The sequence below is a fragment of the Perissodus microlepis genome, chromosome 23 (genome assembly GCF_051167445.1).
Source record: "Perissodus microlepis isolate ML-2025 ecotype Zambia chromosome 23, ASM5116744v1, whole genome shotgun sequence".
Classification (NCBI taxonomy): domain Eukaryota; kingdom Metazoa; phylum Chordata; class Actinopteri; order Cichliformes; family Cichlidae; genus Perissodus; species Perissodus microlepis.
The window spans coordinates 5,590,012-5,611,377 of record NC_140482.1 but is presented as its reverse complement, the minus strand read 5'-3'; the positions used below and the strand labels follow the sequence as shown (position 1 = coordinate 5,611,377).

General features: G+C 38.0%; 1 protein-coding gene across 2 annotated transcripts in view; it reads right to left on the bottom strand.

The window, feature by feature from the left end:
• The window catches only part of LOC146360853 (voltage-dependent L-type calcium channel subunit beta-4-like), a 28,090-nt gene that overhangs the window by 6,472 nt on the left and 252 nt on the right, over positions 1-21,366 (bottom strand). Inside the window, exons 2-11 of one of the 2 annotated variants that reach the window (XM_084921255.1) lie at positions 19,794-19,877; positions 9,008-9,178; positions 8,728-8,850; positions 8,501-8,628; positions 4,744-4,820; positions 4,246-4,265; positions 2,531-2,611; positions 1,451-1,509; positions 1,118-1,227; positions 860-1,011 (exon numbers count right to left, since the gene is read on the bottom strand). In XM_084921255.1, coding sequence (XP_084777381.1) covers positions 860-1,011; positions 1,118-1,227; positions 1,451-1,509; positions 2,531-2,611; positions 4,246-4,265; positions 4,744-4,820; positions 8,501-8,628; positions 8,728-8,850; positions 9,008-9,178; positions 19,794-19,877 — 1,005 coding nt within the window. Of the gene's footprint in view, positions 1-859; positions 1,012-1,117; positions 1,228-1,450; positions 1,510-2,530; positions 2,612-4,245; positions 4,266-4,743; positions 4,821-8,500; positions 8,629-8,727; positions 8,851-9,007; positions 9,179-14,173; positions 14,652-19,793; positions 19,878-21,366 lie in introns of those variants that run through there. The other variant, XM_084921256.1, reaches the window with a different exon arrangement.

Sequence of the window (21,366 nt, the reverse complement as noted above, 5' to 3'; positions counted from 1 at the left end):
AACTGTCTGCTCATATCATCTGCACCTTCTTCTTAGAATTTGGGATTTTTAATAATGTTTACATCTACAAATAAATATTGTACCCAATGGGGTTAAACTGTGTCAAATTTAGCCTCAGAATATTTATTTATGATCACCATTAAGCCAGAACTTTTATGACCAATGTGATGAAAACAAGTAACAATTATTGGTTGAAATAAATAAACAGTCCAAACATGTTGGAGGACTCATGACCTCAGTAATGCAGTGATGCTATACGCCTAATATTGCTGCTTCTTCCTGGTTTGTCTGTACACTGGTCAGTTTTACTGGTCAACAGTATTAAAGCATGCTAGGAAGATGTCTTGTAAAACACGTGCAAACAGTAAACAGCAGATTCTCAGTCTGATTAAACTTAATCCTAAAGACAAACAGTTGATCAAAGTGGTTACTGTTGTAGTCCCAGTGCTGAGGGATGAGGTGAAGAAGACATACTCTCCCATGCAAAAGTGCCAAAGTGCAGATTTATATCCCCCCAACACACACACGTGTGTTCATCAGAGGCTTTAAAAGTACAGGACTTCATGCTAGTTTTGAGGTAACACTGTGCTTGTGATGAGCTGTAACACCCGTGGATAAACAACATGAGCCTAACAGAGAGACCATTACCTTTGTTCTCGATGTTTGTCTCCAACTGAATGACTCTGTTGGACAGTCACTGTGAAGATCATATATGCTTAATTTCCTGTTTTGTCCAGCCTTGACTTGATAACCTTGTAACCCATGGCCTGATTGATAATAAACCCATCAGAGAGAGTAAAAATGTTTCTTAGTGCGACAAAAATCTTCCTCTTTGAAGGTCTGACTATGATCCGAGTACCTTTGGTGAGGAGACTTTAACATGGACGATGATGGGGGCCAGGGAGGTCTTGAGAAGCTGGGCAGGGTGGTTGATGGTGTCGGCATCCAGAACCACCAGCTGCAGGGAGCGGGCCAACTCGAAGATCCTTTCAATCTCACTTTGCACCTCAGCTAAGGGGACAAAGACAGACATTAGACATTTGCATGATTCTCACTACTTACAATTAAACTTCACAATTTCAGACTATAGCTCAGTCAACATATACGTGAAACTCACCTAAACTGGAGCGAGTGTTGGATCTTTCTATGATGGCCCTCTTACTGGGGTTGTTAAGAACAGACCTTTTGGCCAGCGATATATCTGCTGTGACTCGTGTGATAGTTATCCTGTAATAAAGAAGACATAATTTTTTTAACCAGGGCACTGACTCGATTTTGAAGATTGCACAGAGAAGAAAAAGGACCAATAAGAATTACTCTCCATATTTTTATCTTCTTCCAAGTAACTTTATATTTTACTTACCATTTATTGGGAGTGAATAAAGACTATGTTAGAATTAAAATAGTTCTATAGTTCTTCCTAAGAAGTGTGCATTTAATTTGTCTTTACCTGCCATCAAATCTGTGTTTGAGGAAGTCAAATAGTGCTTTCTGCATCATGTCTGTTACCTGCGAAGCAAAAATGAAAAATTGGTCAGGGACTTAATCTCGGAATATGGCTTTGTGTGCTTTGTGATCCTCAGTATGAATAAGCCACCATCCATCAGGCAAATCCAGGACAACAAGACAGATGGCACTTTACTGCTGCTAAAAAAAACATAATGATGTCGGATGCCCCATCTGAGCAAGCAATATGGAAATGACATCATCAGCTTAGATAGTTACCATGTGACCAAACGCAGCATAAATCAATGAAATGTACTGTTGTTTATGTATAAAGTTTTTTCTTTTCATTTACCTATGATATTTGTTGTTATAATTGGTATTTTAAAACAGGAAACATGGTAAAAGGCATGCACCCTGCACCACTGTAATAACTGACCATAATTTGTCTGTACAAACATACTTTAGAGCACCAAGACGTTTACATTTTAAAAATTTTACATAACAGTGAAAGTATTTTTAATTGTTTAACATAAAAAAAACATTGTTGAATAACAACCTTTCCACAAGTCAGCATTCAGACACTCCTAGCTTTTAGGTTTTACTTTGAAAGGTTTTGATTGGCTCTCACAGCTCACAGTTGAGAACAGTCTAGACTTCCCAGCACTAAACGGACATGACGGACACAGCTAGCTACAAGCTAGTGATCATTGAGGAGTATTCGCAGTCCCATACCTGGCACTGCAGATGTACCTCAAAGCAGTTCTAGTATTCTGCTTTTCTACAAGCCACAATTATCAGCAGTATTGGAAGCAACAAGCAAAAATCTGCCAATTACTCAACATATTCTTATCTGAACTCTTCGTCTCCTCGCTAGTCTGGCTGCAATCTGGATGTTACGTGGGCGATGACACGTTCATAATTAACAGTGCCAACAGAAGGCTATTTTGGGGGACTCAGTGAAAAATGTACAGGAGTCATCTCATTTCTTGTCCTATTTGTAATTAAATTCAGATTATTCATGTTTGTTTGTTTTTAACGTGAGAACATCCGATTGTTCATTCGGCTGTAGAGGCAGGCAGCTTACCTCGTAGCCCTTGAGTGAGGGTCCCACCAGAACTACAGGCCTCATGGAGGGAACCACATCATACGGGGGGATGTGCTCCGTCTGTTAACACAAAGAAGCAGCGGTACACTCAGGCTGACAAAAATAAAACCACAAGAGACAACAGACTGACGAAAAAGCAAAGCAGACAGCTGCGATAAACCTTTTTCATAGCAGACGCCGTGGCTCCGCCACAGCAGGAGAAGCACAGGTGTGATAATGATGGCTGCATTAAGGGCAGGACCTGCTTTTGCTGATGCTGGTTCACTATCATGAGTTACTGCAACACTAAATAAAGCTAAGACGTCATTATTATACCTATGCTTTCATTACAGTGACGAGGCGAAACGTCTGCCTAGAAACGGGTTTTTGGACTGCAGAGTCAGCTCAACACACAACCACACGTAGTAAATGGGAAGCTGGTTTACTGCCATGTCAGGGCATGTAGCAAATGGTAAGTTAATTTGTCACAATTGAAGCAAAAAGAAAAAAAATAAGAATATTAAGAATACGTTTAGATTGTCCCAACTTTACTCAACTTTACAAAAAAATCTAACACATTATCTCAAATAAACGTTAATTTAACATGTTAGCTTACAAAATGTGGTTAATGCACCGTGTTTATCATTTGCTACATAAACGACCACTGTACACAGATTTTGCCCAAACACTCACAAAACTACAGTTGAACCCAATTTCACAATAAAGGTACCACCACGACACCAAGCCACATTTTATTAAACAAAAACTGTGCATTACAAGGTAATAACAATATCAGATTGCGGTATATTTTGTGGTGAATAAAAACATTGAAGTTTAGGACAAAGTAAATATTAATAATACTTTTGGTGACATGGCATAGTCTTTTAACGTCACTGCTTAACTTTCTCTGGAATCAAACCAAGGTCTTTCAACTGCACAACTTAAAATTATGTAAATGGATGAGACTGATTCACATTAAGCATTCAGGGGTGGTTGAATTTCCAAATAGCATATGCAGTTGCCTACAAAATTCGGATATTAATTCAATTTATAATGATCTATTACACTGTCTCTCTCTAAGTATATCAGCTGACAGTAAACAATGTTCATAATGAGAAATGTTTCAGGTAAGTTTTTTTGGATCCCAACTTTTATATAATTTACAAGATTAGATTAGATTAGATTAGATTAGATTACTTGGTTTTGAACTCCTTGGCCTTTGGTTTGATTGGGTTTTCTGGCACTCAATCAACATATTTCTGCAAAAATGGCCTGATGCATAAATTCTCATGCTTGTTATATATGTACTGATCTATGTCATATTCCCTTACAAACTGAAGAGTGTAAATATAATAAACATAAGATGTTAATGGATTTTTTTGGGGGGGGGGTTAGTATAGCCAGGTCAACCATTTCCCCCATTTTCCTCTCCTTTATGCAACAGTAAGACTAAGTAACCACATGTGGCTTCATATTTAATCCACACAGCAGAGACAGGTACTTTACAATAAAAAAACTATCATAATGTATTATGTTGCGCAGTGATGGCACTTTGGCGTCACAAGAATCATTATAACTTGTTGTTGGATATTTCAGTAGATCTGAAGTATTGTACGCTATGTTACTGTAACTTCCTCTAAATGCTACCCGTTCCTGTCACAACAACAAGAATTGAGTGAATAGTATATGAGTGTGTTTTACCGTCACCAACTTACCACTTTCTGTTTCTGCTTTCCTGTAGGAGGAAAGAGAAGACAGCGACAGTGATGTCAGTAGCTGCTGCCACAGGAGGAGTCACCAGAATATTTCAGAAACACTCCAACATGCTTCACATATGCAACTTTCCATTATAAGCCATAACAAATGAAACCTACCAAGGATAACTATAATATGAAAAATAGAAAAAAAAAAGCAGTTCTATTGTCCTAAGGTTATATTCACAAAGTCACATGAGTGCAGTTCAGAGGGGGGGTCATAGTCTTGTCGTTGGGTTCACACTGTGGTAAGCCCCAGTCTCAGAGCGCCTGCAGTCCTCAACTGGAGGAAGAGGAGGATCATGGGAAAATGTACCAACAACTCTGAACTTATGCTCTACGCAGAGACATGGGAAGGTTTTAGAGTCTTATTTTCTCTATGTTGTTGTGGCCGAGAAGCTTGGCTCTAAGCTGGCAGCTGGCTATTAAAAGCCCTCTCCCCCTGTCCGATGTTCTCACCTGCTGAGGATATGAGTGGTCGGATAGAGGCAGAAACCTCATCCTCCACACTGGAAGAAGAGTTCCCTCCAGACTTACTGGAAAAGACAATGGGAAAAAGAAAGACAGAAAAAAACCCACAGTATTAATTCAGAAAAGGACTGAAACCTAAAAAAAAAAAAAAAAAAATCTATAGTATGCTAAGACTGAAATAAAAACTAAAACTAATAATAATGAACATTTAATTAATTTAATATTGGTCAGCTAAACCACCTTACACATCAGAACACCGTAACACAAGTCTCTGTAGTTTCCCATATTTTTTAATTTTTCTAATAGTTTCTACTGTAAGTATTTTCATTTTCTCTTTGTGTTCCTTCCTGTGTCTTCCTGATTGTCTGTTTGGCTTTACTCTTTGTGTTTAGCATAGTTGATTCCAGTTTTATTTTGAAATTTATGTGACTGCGTTTATACTTCCTGCTTTTGTTCTTTTCCTGCCCTTATTACTCTCTGATTGAGTTCATCTCTTGCTGTCCTTCTCCCTGGTGTGCATTTAGTTCGCATATCTTTTTACCTACTTCTCCTGAGTCTCCTCTCGTGTCTGCTTGTTGCCCAAGTTGGAATTTCCCCCTTCTGTCATCACTTAGGTCCACTGCTGAATTTTTCCCCATAAAACTTCACATCTTCCTCAAATATTTACATCATCTTAAGTATGGCAAAACTAATCACAGCATTAACAATTATTAATTCAAGAATTTTTTCAAGTTACTTTCTTTCTTTTTTTTAAATATACAGTGAATAATTTGAACAGAAACTGAGTGAAAGTTGCATCTTCTTTTAGAACTAAAATAATTTTCATGAAACTTGGGAATTCACCTTAGGTTGGCTTTTTGTTACAGATGTCCATTTTTAAAAGAGTATGAGGCTCATTGTTATTCAGCTGTTATACACTCAGCAGACACTTTATTAGGTACACCTTTTCAAACACTCTTTATTGTGTGTGATTTTAAATGTGACTGTTCATGTTCAAAGGGCCAGTAAGCACCTTCTTTCTTGGTGAAAATGCCAGAGGTCAGGAGAATGGCTAGACTGCTCAGAAATGATAAGGAACAACAGTAACTTAAACAACCACTCATTACAACCAAGGTCTGCAGAAGAGCATCTCTGAATGGACAACATGGCAAAATTTGAAGCAGGAGGACTATAGCACCCAAAGACCATACCAGACACTACTCCTGTCAGGTAAGAATAGGAAACTACAATTCATCAAAATTGGACAATAGAAGACTTGAAAAATGTTGCCTGCTCTGATGATTTCTGGTTTGGCATTTGGTTAGAACTTGGCGTTGTGGTTGTGTAATGGATTGGGGGATATTTTCCTGGCACAGTGTGTTTCATTTTGTACCAAGTGATCATTATGTAAATGCCACAGCCTGCCTAAGTATTGCTACTGACCATGTCCACCCCTTTATGACGACAGTATACCCATCTTCTGATGGCTGCTTCCAGCAGGATAAGACATCATGTCACAAAGCTCAAACTGGCTTCTTTAACATAACAATGAGTTCATTGTACTCAAATGCCCTCCACAGTCACCAGATCTCAATCCCCTTGGGGAAGTGATGGAACGGGATATTCCCATCACGGATGTGCAGCTGACAAATCTGCAGTGACTGTGTGATGTTGTCATGTCAATATAGACCAAAATCTATGAGGAATGTTTCCAGCATCTTGTTATCCTAAACCAAGAATAATTGAGGCAGTTCTGAAAGCAAAAGGAGCCCATCCTGGGCTCCACCTAACAAGGTGTACCTAATAAAGTGCACTCAAAACTTAGAGGTGTTCCATGGTTAATACGTGGCAAGCCTATTGTATGTGTGCTCTGTTAATGCATGAGTCCCCCGTGTTAGTTAATCGTTAAATCAAAAACATCTGTATTTTATCAGATTTTCAGTTTTTTGCTTGCTGTGCATTATCTGACAGTTCAGGAAAACAACATGGACAAAAAAAAAATCACTGTCTGATTCGTATAAACAATATATGCTATTTGTTACAAGAAGAAAAGACCTGTAATTTACTGGTTTATATATGTGGATTTACTTTGAGCATTTTTTTTAAATTTTATTACATAGCAAGTTCTTGTGGACTTCTATAATGCAACATAAAATAAGTATAAATAATATAAAAGTAGACCTATGATTTTAACTAATATGTAAAGCAGTAAAAAATGGCTTCAAATTACAAGTGACAATAATAATAAATCCGTGAAGTAAACGACATAAACAAAACAAATACTACAAAAATATATGAATAAAAATGTATCTCTTTTCAAGATGCTTTACTGTCCAGGATCTCTGTAAGTCAAAAAATCTCTAACATAGTGGTCCTATTTTTCAGTTACACAGAGTAGTCCTGTTTAACGGGGGTTCGAATGTCTCTCCCTGTCTGTGAGGTTCGATGACAAAAAGCCACAGAAGCCACGCTGTTAAGTGAAGCTTCAGCATTCCAGTCGAGTAGGATTAGTATTAAACTCAGCAGCAAGGCTCGGGGAACTGCCTGTGAGTTATTGTACAAACTCTGGATGACAGAACATTCAAGACACATTATACACACACAAGGAAAGTCGAAGGCTGATAGGTGTGCTAATTACAGCTATTGAAACCGCTGGACTGGTACAGTCGACACGAGTGGAGAGGACGGAGTAAATGGGCATGAGTCACGAAAGAGTCAAAGGAAATTTTAAGGTGTAAATAAATTAAAAAAAAAAAAAAAAAATCACAGTGAGACACCAACACAGTCAAACAGATGACAAGGCTTTTAAGGAGAAGTTACATGCTTTTATATAGGATGAAATTATTTTAACTTCTGTATTGGTTAAACAGCAGTCTCAGGGGCTGTGTCAAGAGTATTGCATCAAAATATTCAAAGGTGTGAAGCTGATAAAGGAATCAATTCAGGTTGTTAATATAAACTGGCATTTTGGATCGCAATCAATCACCATTTCCATCGCTAAGACAAGTCAAAATTCCCACGGCACCCCTTCCCTTCCTACACCCCCAACTAATTACAGTATTTTCTTGAACAATTTGATTATCTCATTAGCTGAACAAAAGTTATGTTGATAAAATTGAAAACATGTCAACAGTAGCTCCATATAAAAGTTGAATTGCTTAAATGTCTTGTTGTGTCACATTAACACAATCCTAAACACAAAGATAGCAATTTCACTGTCAAGCAAAGAAAAACAACGAAACCTCACACAGGAAAGGTTAATTAAATTATTACCAAAATGTACTGTACTGTACAACTCTCAGCTTAATTTGTCTTTTTTGCTTGTTTGTTTGGGCAATTCTACCTGTTTATAACCATGATTTGTCCAAAGATGATCTAAAATTACTGACGACATCTATTGCCATGCTACCTCATTCTCATTCCTAGCAATATATGCATTTAAATAAAATGTCATCTAGCTAGATTCATGAGATTTTAAATACTTTGCTTTTAAAAAAATGTGGCAAGTAGAACACATAGAAGTAGTGCATTCAGTGGAAGCTACAAAATCTACCAAATTCTGGTTTATCTGAATAATGTTTGCTTCTTACGATCAAAAATGCTACAATTTTGGTGCAAAGGTGACTTTAAATGATCCTTGTCTTATTGTTACTCAACACATTAGACGCCAGGTTTTTGTGCTTACGTTAACGTTTGTGTGATCAAGTAAGGTTTGATTTACGTGAGAAAAACAATGAGACGACGACTGTGGTTTTGTGCTACTTACCCTTGGACTCGTCCTCTCTTTTGCTCCTGCTGGAGTCGAATGTTTTCCAGCTTCAGAGGGCTGGGAATGAAGCCGATCTCGCAACCCTCTTTCACTAACCGACCGATCCACCAGTCATTGTTGAACTTCTGAAGATGCAAACATGAAAAGGGATCAGATCAAATTGAATTTTGTATCATCACATATATGCCGTAGTTATGATGTTTTAATACAAAGTACTCATTAACCTCTTTTATGTGCAGAAAGTCCTTGGCGTCAAAGGAGATGGCTGTGGCTGGCACTGGAACATCTTCATCCAGTGCGCCACAATAGCTGACATTGGTCCTTACAGCAAATGCCACAGGTTTACTCTGAAGGACGGAAACACAAGCTCAGTGAGGATCAGAAAAGTATATTTAAAATGATTAAAAACTTCTTACTCTAACGGACTTAAGGACTTTTTATTGATCTGGGAAAAAAATCCATAATAAAGATAAACTAGCATGAACATTGTCACAGCCTGTCTACCTTGGCTCTTTCCAGTTGAACGGCAGCCTGCTGTTCCCTCTCCTGTCGGCTCTGTCCCGGTCCTTGACTCTGGCTTGGGCTCTGGCTCTGGACCTGAGCCTGCACCTCCCGCTCCTCCTCGAGAGAGACATCTGAGTCTGATGGTCTGCTAGTGTATGAATCAGCTGATCCCTACGAATAGAAATCACAGAGATTATTGAAACTATACAGACTGGATACATCTTTTGATAAGTGCACCAATCAGGCATAACATTATGGCCACTGACAGGTCACCTGTTAGTGGGATATATCAGGGAGCAAGTGAACATTTTGTTCTCAAAGTTGATGAGTTTGAGTCAGAAAAAAATGTTCAAGCATGAGGATATGAGCAAATTTGACAAGGGACAAATTGTGATGGCTAAACAACTGAGTAGGAGCATCTTCAAAACTCCAGCTTTTGTGGGGTGTTCCCAGTCTGCAGTGGTCAGTATCTATCAAAAATGGACCAAGGAAGGAACAGTGGTGGCCAAGAGTCACTGATGATTGGGTACAGAGGGCTGGCCCATGTGATCAGACAGAGAGGTTGCTGTAAATCAAACTGCGAAAAAATGTAATGCTGGTTCTGACAGAAAGGTGTCAGAATACATCCTGCATCGCAGTTTGTTGCATATGGAGCTGCATAGCTGCAGACCAGTCAGGATGCCCATGCTGTCTCCTGTCCACTGCTGAAAGTGCCAACAATGGGCACGCCTGTATCAGACCTGGACCATGGAGCACTGGAAGAAGGTAGACCGGTCTAGTGAGTCACATTTTCTTTTACATCATGTGGAGGACCAAGTCGCTTACCTGGGGAATATCTGGCACCAGGATGCACTATGGGAAGAATGAACCAACTTACAGAACTTAAAGGATCTGTTGCTAACATCTTGGTGTCAGATACCACAGCACACCTGTTTTGGTGGCAAAAAGGAGACTAACACAATATTAGCCAGGCGGTCATAAAGTTATGCCTGATGGGTGTATGTTGGGAGTGTGTTGTCTTTAAGGATGGCAAAATTATTCTAGAGCAAGAGTTGCTGCCCAACAAGAACAGGAAAGAGTCACAGTGCTTTCAATTTGTTATCAAGTTATGGCTAATCCAAACTAATATTAGCACTCTGTTCCTGATAGGGTTATTAAAGAAAATGAAAACTACACTCAAGGCCTCTAACATAAAAAAAAAAATCTCTGCACAGCGAAACACTGTCCCAATATCAAGGACTTTAAAGAAAAAGTTAGAACAGTGTGGACAGATGCACCCAAATGACCTGAATTTTCTCTCTGAAAAGACAAAAAAAAAAAAAGCACAAAGGCTCTGAGGTTCATTCAGTCACATGGTGATAGAGGACATGTTTCAAAACAAGGATGTGCTTTAGCTTTATCTGAAAGCATCTGAGCTGCTAAGCACCATAAAGATAAATTGTTTATGGGATCACTTGCTGAAGTTTTGGAGTTCGATGCGCATCAGCTTACGATCACAGTGCCAAATACTGAGTGGTGGCTTGGCACAACGATAAAATCAACGATATATATATTTATAAAAAAAAAAAAACAGTAGGCTGCCAGGAGCATCTCAGACAAAGTGGATTTCTATTCTTGTGCTGTCAGCAGTTTGCATGACTACATACATTTAATTGATGAAGATGATTCTCTGTTCTCAGAGAGTGAGAGATGTCTTCTAGTTATTTTTTACTCATCTGAAACAATCATCCCATACAATCATGAAACTGTATTAGTCAAACTACAGTCTACATAGCTACAGAAAATACTTCAAACATAACCACAGACATTATGCACATGGCAACATTTTGGTTTTTCTGGTAGAACACCTTTCCCTACAGAAAAAATAAAGCTACTATGGACTATTAAAATCAAAGAATATCAAAATAAGAAAATGAAATATAAACTAATGAGTAAAAATGAAAAAACACTAAACAGAGTGACCACTGGGGGAAAAGATTTGCATTAGTTTCCTTTTGCTTTTAAATTAATGTGCAGGCCTTGCTGTAAAGTTCTCAATGAAAACGTCATATGACCACAAAAAAAAGCTTGCTAAAACTGTTTTTAAAAAATTAAATTTTAAAAAACATGACTGTCTATTCTGCTCGCTTACTTGGTGCAGTTAAAACAGTAATACCTCGTTTGCTTTTATAAGACAAACATATGCAAGTATCTGCCCATGACTTGTTTTACAGACCAAACACACTGTGTAAACTGAAGACCTCCAATCAGCAGGGTTGGGTCAAAACTACCAAGTAACCACAGCACTAAAGGTGGGAATCCCCAAGCACCCCACGATACGATGTTAGTCCAATACCAGCTCCAAATTATGTCCTTAAAGTTAAACTATGTTAATACCTGTTTTGTCTAATAAGAATAAGTTTTCTCACTTCAGATTTTCTTTTGTTGTTTTGGGCCAAAAAAATGCCAAATGCCAAACATAACAACACTGTGACGAAAACCTCGCTTAATAAGACAAACAGTCTGCAATTGATTGGGGTCAAGCTGGCGATTACATGTAATCTGTTTCTGATAATGCAGTAATTCACTGTCATAAACCTTTTTTTTTTTTTATTACATATTTGTTGCTGTCTACATATACAGAAATTTACATTTAAGATATACAACCAGGATACAACCAGCTGGTAACCAGCAGTAAAGTTCTCTTCTACCCTCCTTCTACTATATGTAAAACAAAATTCAATACAATCAGACAGCCATCTATTATTATTTTAGATGTAAAGCAGTTGCTGTCATGTTTTTACTCGTGTGACTGAGCCGTTGGCTTGCTCCAAATTAGAAGGTAGCTTTGTTAAGCTAAATGTGTCCACTGCTGGATGTTTTTTTTTTTCAGTTGAGCCAATCTAATTTCAGTTTGCTTGGCTAATTTTATCTCAGGACAATGGTGGATAAGAGATCTCTGGTTAATGGTATTGTCAGTGCATTTTAATGTATTTATTAAAATATCAATATGTGGTGTCTGTGCAACTACTGCAATACTATACTGTCCTGACTTTTTCCCCCTATACACCGACAGAGCAGATCTGAGTTAGAGAAGAAGAATCGGAGCGAGGCCACGCGACGTGACCCCTGAGATGTGTTGAAGAACAAATGCAAGGTAAGGGTGGCAGTGCCGAGCTGAAAGCAGGTGTTGTAACAAAACTCGATGCAGACTCTGTGCTCTCTGCAGCATTTGTAGTGCAAAATGCAAAGCTGGTCAGGGCAATACATCTAACCTGTCGGAAACACCTGGTTAAACACAAAATAATGATATCTCTAAAAGCTGATAAGTGGAGAATATTTGATAGGTTAAAAGCCAAATTCGCCAAAGGACCTGCAGCTAATGTTAGCATGCCAATCGCCAGCGCATAAGAAGTCGTCATCTTCTTCAAGTAATTAATTAGGTAGTTTGCTGACAGTGAAAAGGAGCTTTTGTCACTTTGTTGGATGATATTTGAACATTTTTATACCGGTTATGCTGAAATTTCTTATTAGCATGCTATTCGTGTACATTTAATTTACAAATTTTGGCACCTGCTTGCGTATCCCTTACATCTGATACAGGATATTGGTGGTCCATTTTTTTGCAACCTGTCAGGATTTTTTCTTTCACTTAGAGCCTCAAAAAAAACCGCTAGGCTTGCAGCAGTTCATCCAGCCACCCAGTAGGAATTCCTTCAGTGCAACATTTTTTGCTCAAACACGACTGGATCAAGTGCTTCCTTCTGCTGTTTTAATCTAAACAATCAGCCACTAATGATGATTCAATTAAGGAAGACCATTACTCCCAAGAAGATCAATCAATTTAGTCATCACAGCTAAGCACTTTCTGTTTTGTTTTGTTTTTTGCTGGGTTTTGTTTTACAAGCCAGCAGTGGCAAGGCCTGACTTCAGCACGCTGCTCATTTGAAATGTAAGCATCCCATCCCAGACTAACTGGGTGTTTTTGTAGGATTTCCAAGAACAAAAAGATTACAGAGGAACAAACACATCACTATGTTCCTGCTGGCTGTTTTTCAGCTGTATCAAACACATAGTCCATCTGTACAGTTTATTCGCCCTCAGCCTGTGAGAGCTGTTACATGGTGTTATCTGTGGCTCTAAAGGGAGTTTTGTCAGGTCTGGGGGAAAATAACCCTGCTAATGTCATAATGATATAATTTGGGTTATCTCAGTTTTAACTTGGAGGCGAAGTGCTAATTTAGAACAGGAGGCCTGAGCTTCAGTTTCAGGGTATCAAGTCAGAAAGAAAGGAGCAAATAATGACAGAGTTGCATTATAAGGATGCAGTTCATTCGGCACAATGTCTAAATGTTAGATTAAAAGTCAGAACACATTAGTCTCTGCAGTTTTTAATCTTGACCATGTGTCTCATAATCTGGTTTTCACAAGTCCACCAATTTTATATAAAAACGTCTTTCCCCCCCCCCCGATATGATTTTTGCATCACTGCTCAACTCAATCTCATGTATCTGTGCGGAAGATTTGAGGGTGCACTGTAGCACTTGAGCTATTATCCAATGGAGTAGCTTCAGCATGTGACTCATCAGCATCAGAATCCACTTCATGACATCACGATGCATGTTTCGCCAAGCCTCGTCAGAGCCCTTACAGCACACAGTGGCACGATCAGATTAAAAAAAACAAAACAAAAAAAAACACTCAGCTCGACAATTTTTGAGAAAGTCAAATGTGGGAATGAGGATCTATCAGAGTAGAGAAACGAGTGATTAGCATCTTTGAATCTTTGAATCTGGGCTTGGTTCACCTCATGAGTGTGATGAGCACTAAATGGCTCCTTCTGAATCCGATGGTTTCCTGACGTCCAATCTTACAGCTTTATAGGCAGATTGCCATCACATGCACAACTACACATGCAGATAAAGCAAAACACACACACACACACACACACACACACAACAGTGTGAATGTCACACATCAGAAGCCATCTGCCTAACACCCACCCACCCACCCAACCCCCTCCCAGTCAAGCATAACCCACGATCACGCTACACTGTACCGTTGGCTTACCCATCGAAGGCCTCATATGTGTGTATATATGTGTGTGTGTGCAGTGAGCTACTTCCATCAAAAACACACAGCTGAGAGCACAAAAGCAGACTCACACACACCCATCCAAACACTCACCGCCTCCGAGTCTTCAAATCCATGCAGGTACAAATTGTCATACATGGAGGTTTGATATTCCAGTGAGCGCCTCTAGAAGAACGAGGGGGTAAAAAACAAAAAGAGTGTAGGCGGACGAGGAAGGAGGGGGCCCCAGATTAAAAAAAAAAGGATGGATGTGGGGGGTGACAACAATCCCTTCTCTCCACAGCAGAGAAGAATGATTTAAAAAAAAATCTCCCCTCCCGTTGGATCACGCCTGGTCCTCCGGAGGCCCGTCGCTTGATGGATGCAGCTTCTCCCCGATCCCAGAGTGCTGCTGGCTGGCTCACGTTATAGGATGGAGAGGCTCTCCCTGGAGGTAGCCCAATCCTGGCATTTCATTTCATCAGGCTTCCTCGCGCACACACACACACATATACAACAGCGAGAGCAGCAGAGGCAGCAGCAGAGCAGTGGATCCTTCCTCAATATCCAAGCCTGATGACAGAGCCAATGTGCAAGAAGCTGATTGGCTGACTGGCTGTCCACTCATCTTGGATGAGCGCTCTCCTTGATTTTTTTTTTTTTTGTTAGTGCGGGGAGGTAGCAGGGATCGGGGGAGGGGGATGGGGGATCAGCACCCTCCATTTCCTTGCTACCTCTCTTTTTCACTCGGCTTATTTATTCTCCAGAGAAAGACAAAATAGCTAAAATAACAGGAGCATTATTAGAAACATGGATTTAAATTCATGGAAGTTCATTTTCTTTTGAGAATTAATGTGGTTGTGACACATCTACACCACTAATACCACTAAAATAGAATAAAAGTCAGGTACTGAATGGTTTGGATTGAACCTGAACCAATCTTTTGTTAACAAATACTTAAAATAATTACTAAAGACATAGAAAGTACTATTTTTTAGGGTATCACAGTCCAAACACGCCTTATCTCCTTATCTCTTTATCTCTTTAAATGTTAATGTAACTTTTATATTTATAAATCATTTCCTGGCATTAAGGCCTAAATGTGGTTTCAAAGTCCTCTCCACACAGTCAGCAGTTAATGCTTAAATAATATGTTATTACTAAAAAGGAACCATTTTCATGGCAACTGTATACAAACGCTTTTCATTTGAAATGGTGCAAAAACACAGGTGTTACTGATGAGACCTGCAGAGAATCGGTTCTATTTATGTACACAGGCGTAATAAATGTGATCAGTAAAACCTGTGCTAAGCCAAAAATAGCTGCTGCTGAAAAGGTCTGCTCCAACTAAACTGAAACAACTAATACTTAAAAATGAATATTTTGTGGGTGAATATTTGCTGATAATCTCTTTTGTCTATGATACCGGATTATTTAGCTACTGGAAGATAAAAACAATGGGTGGACACTAGGGCTGCTACGATTAGTCGACTAGTCACGATTATGTCGACTATCAAAATCGTCGACAACTAATTTAATAGTCGACACGTCGTTTGAAGCTTTGGAAGATCCCAAAAACGTGGCAATAAGTAGTAGGATTTAAGAGTGTAATAACGGACTGAAACAGAAGATGGCAGCACTGCATGTACAAGGATGCCAGCTGCCGTCAAACCCTGAAGAAGAAGAAGCAGTGTCCGGTATCGTAGCTGTGTCCAAATTCAGGAACGGTATCCTCCTGTGCCCGCATTTGTAGGCCGATTACGTTACAGCGACACAACGAAGACGGTCCAAATTCGAAGGCTCCGACAAGTCCGCCCTTCATTTCCCCAGATTTGAAGGATGGGTCGGGTGTATACTTCGTGGCCCAACCTATCCCAGAATTCATAGCGCAGCCCAGCTCAGTTTCCAACAATGGCGGCAGCTAGTTAGTTTTAATATTACTCTTATTATTCTTTCTGGGTCACAAAATAAACGTTAAACATATTTTCAGGCGAGAATGTAGCTGTGTAAACCTCAAATATCTGCTCAGTTTATCAAGACACCACATATTTTCAAAAGCGCTCCGACGTTTTCGGAGACGTCTGTTACCCACCAGCTCGATAGCTAGCCGGGGTTCAAGGCTCATTAGAGCCGGTGAGAACACCGGACTTCCAGCAAAACGTTTTCAAACCCACCGCCGTCTTTCGCTACTCAGGTTAAACATGATATATAAGTCACTTAGATAACTTAAAAATGTTATTGTTTGGCTTTTTTTTAGTATTTTATTTGTTCCTGAGTAAATCAGTTTGGCTGAGATTAAAGTTATAGTTTTTACACAGCTGAATAAACGTCAAGCAGACAGCTGATTATCAGAAGTGTGAGATGCTCGAGAATATACTCCGGTGTCCTGTTATATTTTAGATAGCAAGGAGTTTATTAAACTTCACCGAAACAATCTGCAAATTTCATTAAAATTTAATAAACTATTATCTTGTCTTTATTTTTAGTTAGCACATACCTGAAACACTTAAAGCTGTAAGATAATGATAGTTATATAAGAGCAGATGCTGCTGGTGCAATAAGCTGTACGTTTTACGTTCAATGGATGCATGATCTGATTAGTCGTTTGTGGCAGCCCTAGTGGACACATGCTTTAGAAAACTCTTGGAAATTCTTTAAGTTAACCAATCAATTAAGAAAATACTTGAGCCGGACCAATATAATTGGCAGATATTAGCTATTTGACAATTGACTGGTATCATCATTTTTAAATAAAAATGAAACCACAAATGAAAATATTAAAAACGGAAAGAAAGAAAGAAGGGAGAAACACCCTTCAACCATGTTATGAGTGTTGATATTGCATAGGTTGTCTACCAGAGGGCACTCTGCAGCTTCCCATTTGGTACCACATGTTTGTATGTTCTGAGCAGTCGGGTAGAGCGTAAATGAGTCAAGAAATCACTACACAAAAATTAGGGAAATCTTGTCTAAAAGTAAAAAAAATATCAGCTTATTAGTTGGTTGGTCAAATCCAAATGTGATGAGAAGGTGTTGTTTACCTTTTTTAAAATAAAATCACATGAACAGTTCCAAATTCAAAGAAATTCTGTTTTAAGTCACAAAACAGAGAAATAAGCAAATTCAATTGGCTAATCATTTCAGTTTCACATTTGGTCTAAACAAATTGAAAAATATACTATAACTTGTCAGCACAATAATCTAATAATAATCAGTTTCACACTTTTTTTGGCTCATGCCTTACAATGGCTTCTGCGCCTACCTAAAGGCTCAAATTAAATTAATGTTTAGCTCGCTTGAGCCAAGACGACAAAAGATGGCCTTTGGTCAACAAGAAAAGTACATTTAGCTCTTAGCATTTAGCCCCTAGATTTAGCTCTTTGAACACAGACTAACAAATATAAATTGTTTATAATTTTCAGCAATGGCTAAAATGTTAATGATAACTAAACGAAATAGCTGTGTACTTTAGTACTGATTATTTTTACCATAATCAAGCACATTTAACATACTCTGTACCCAGATGCTGCTCTCAACTTAACATAAAATTCATTTTTCCAATATTAATATACCAGTGAACCAACAAAATGTGCACTGGGGTTTAAATGCACTACATTACTGGCAACTAGAAGCTTGATGAGTGTATCTGTATATTACTGTACACTACTGTTCTTATTGTATATATTGTATATCTTATATCTTATTCTTCTGTTCCTCTGTCTCTCCTGCTGCTTTGAGCATGTACATGACAAAAGAATTTCCCTCGGGATAAATAAAGTTATTGTTATTGTTATTCTTATTCTTATTTTAAGCAGACCGCCTTACTCACAACCATATGACTCATATACATTAAATAAACTTTCTTCAACATAAAAAAAAAATAGTACAGAACTATTACTAACACTAGAAACGGCACATTTATAAAAAAAATAATAAAAAAAAAATTACACCACTGAGTATAGCATGCTGGGTAACACCATGAATAAGAGTCTGCTGAGAGCTGTGACGGGCTCTGTGCCACATTCAACAACAGTAAAGACAGATGGAGGATGAAGAAAAGAGAGCAGAGATGCTCCAAAAATAACTTTTGATAAAAACAGATGAGCTGTGTCTGCTTTATGCACTTTTTTCCATTTTAAATATTGAAACTGGTTTGTTCGGTGAAGAAGAGGCAACATCTTACTCAAGACTAACACGTATTTTTCCTCAATGCAGAATAATTTCTGCCCCAAATTTTGGAAATATAAGTCTAAATGTAAGTCCACTTTTAAAAGCCAACTTAGCTATGGGAACATTAATTAAACATTAACACTAATGAGCCATATGCTGAGTAAAAACAGTGGGAGCAAAAACTACCATTACATTTAACCTAAAAGCAGAACAGCCAGCCTGCTGAGGCCCGACTCCACAGTCCTGTGCCAACAACACAATATTTTCTAACAGAGACTAAGAATGCTACACTATTTGGTTTTTTTGGTTGTTATATTTGATCTATTTTTTCTTTTTTTTCTTTTTTTATGTATAAATGACAGAGGAATGGGCCATTGTAATCCTATATAAATCCCTGCTTATGCAAAAAATAGATTAATAATAACAGCAACAATAATAATAATAATTTCGCTGTTTCCTATAACGCCAATAATTTTAAAGATATCATTAGACAAAATTTTCAACATACCAACCAACACTACACAATAATAAAACAGTAAAATCTACTGCCCCTTATGTTTCCAGTAAAACACCAGAACTGATTGATTGTTTTAAGGAATAACTAAATGACACCATATTCAGATATGCTGTAAATGTTCATATTTTGCATTTTATGCAGTATTAGACACTGCCTGATGTAGGGTTTATGCCACAGCTGCCCTAAATTAACACTATTGGTAATTAGCAGCATCATTTTATGCCTCTGTAATGGTTGATCCAAGCTCTTGAATAGAAATTAGAAATTTGATGCTAAAATCTGATTATTATTGTTATTTATAAATTTTCAAATGTACTGCTTAACAAAAAAACAGAAGAAAATAGTAAAGCACAATGATATTTTTTGATTAAGATGTAAAATTATAGTTATTTATTTGCTATTCATTTTAGTGCTTGATTGTTATGCTTTGTTAATTTCTGTATTCTCAGAGTAGTCCAGAGTGCTAGCTCGGATTTGGGTATGAAAATGTGAATTCAATTTGGTATTTGCCTAATAATTAATGATATAATTGTTAGTTTGAACACATTTTTGACTTTTAAAATACTGGTGTTGTCTTGTTTTTATATCAGGTGACCTAATTAATATTGTTAAGTACTTTATACTGAAAGAAAAGATATTGTATAACTGCATCTAAATATGTTATTGGTGCACTGCCACCTTCTACTACCTGCACTTTACCACCCCCTGCAGTCAAAAGCAGTGTATGTCGTAAATGTGTGATCATCAATCAGAAACTCAGCAGAGTAAAAATCATGAATAGCTGTTTTTTTGAGGTATGAAGATCCTGTTCAGTAAAAAACACCATGTATGATGGAGCCCATTTACAACACAGGGTAAGCAAATATCTTAACAAGGATTTAATTTAGGGGAAAATTTGATACATGGAGCAATTAATGCTATGCTAAACTATATGTGTTTTTTTGTTGTTGTTTCTATCCAATTTCCATTATTTGGTATAAATGCACAGAAATATCCACGTCAAACCACAATTTTACAACCATTCAGAGCATCTGTTCCCTGCAGTACCTGTCTGAGGATGAAGCTGGTGGAGGTGGTGCTGCCGTCAGACCTCTTGAGGCGACTCCTCCTGGAATAAGTCCCTCGGTTCACCTGACGGAAAAAAAATGAACTCTTAACCAGCAGCTACAGTGTCAACTCTTACGTTTTCTTGTGCACATCCATTATATTTGGATCGCTTGCTGAAATGCCACATGAGACTAATACATGATGCAAAGTGACATTCGGGCACATGTGCTTCACACAGCAGCTGATGCTCTTTCCAAGATTAGATAAGGTCAACCTTACAAGCCATCTGACATGCAACACAAGCTAACTTCTATTATATGTTTCTGCATTATACGCTGCACTTGCCAACTTACTTTTCTACTTACCTCACTCGTGACTTTCTTTCTTGCTCTCCTCCAAAAAATCCAAATATACCAACAGAGTTCATCTCCAGGGAGGTAAATTAATTATCTGCCAGTGATTTGCCCCATTTCTGTTCAAATCTCCAGAGTTAATGACAATGTCACCATTAAAAAGTCAGAGCCTACTTCCCTGAATTTATAAAACAGGGCCATTAATCTGGGTCACCATCCCTCTTCTGCTTCTCACTTTCAAGCTAAGAGCCCAAAGCCAAGAACTGACCCGCTATTATTACACACAGTAAAGATCGATCAAAATGGAGAAAAATAAATTATCAGCTATCTAGCAGGGGGCTGATATCGGGGGACTGATGCACTTCCTTCCCTTTATATCTACCACAGCTATTAAAATAGATGCACTGTTAGAAAGCTTAGGCCAGTCTTATGTTCTTTATAGATGCAAGGCAAGTAAGGCATTTCTGTGAGCTGAAATTGCAAAAAGCTGTATGAAAAGCATGACTTTTAAACATCAAGTGGAATCCACCTTAAACTGAAGCCACTGAAATGCTGACACACCGGTATGACTATGTCTTTTCTATCTGTTCTGTAATGCTTTGATTCATAAATAAACAAGGAAGAAAGTCATTAAGTAGAAAAGCATGGGCAAGGAAGAAAGCATGTGTAAAGGCTCAAAATAATTAAGTTGAGGTGAATCAGTAAGTCAATAAAACCATTATGAAAGCGAGATTTCCAAATAATGTAGTTTATTAAGTATAACTAAAGTCCACTCAAAAAATAAAACTTTTACATAAGTAAACCTTAACTGATCTGTTATTCCCCGAGACACAGTTCATTTATTGTTCTTAATATCTAAACTATACTGTCACCTAGAGAGTATAAAGGTGGGAAGATGTGCACTGCAAAACACAAAGTTAAAATAAAAATAAAGAGTTGACCATCTATGCTTTGTTTTGTGTCAATAGTCTCATCGATATTTAAATACTAAAACAGTACAGTTAGGTATTTTAAAGCCTATATTCATAATGTATTACAGCGGGGGGTTGTTTTTCTTTTTAAAACAAAGCTGCCTTTTGCTGTCACCATAACGCTTGTAGTGGACTGAGCTACTGAATTATTCTGGTTACATTTTTATTTTAATTAAATTTAAAAGACTTTTTCTTCACTTTTAAATTAAAATGTAGCCTCCGCAACAGTAACTAGCAGCCTTGAAGACA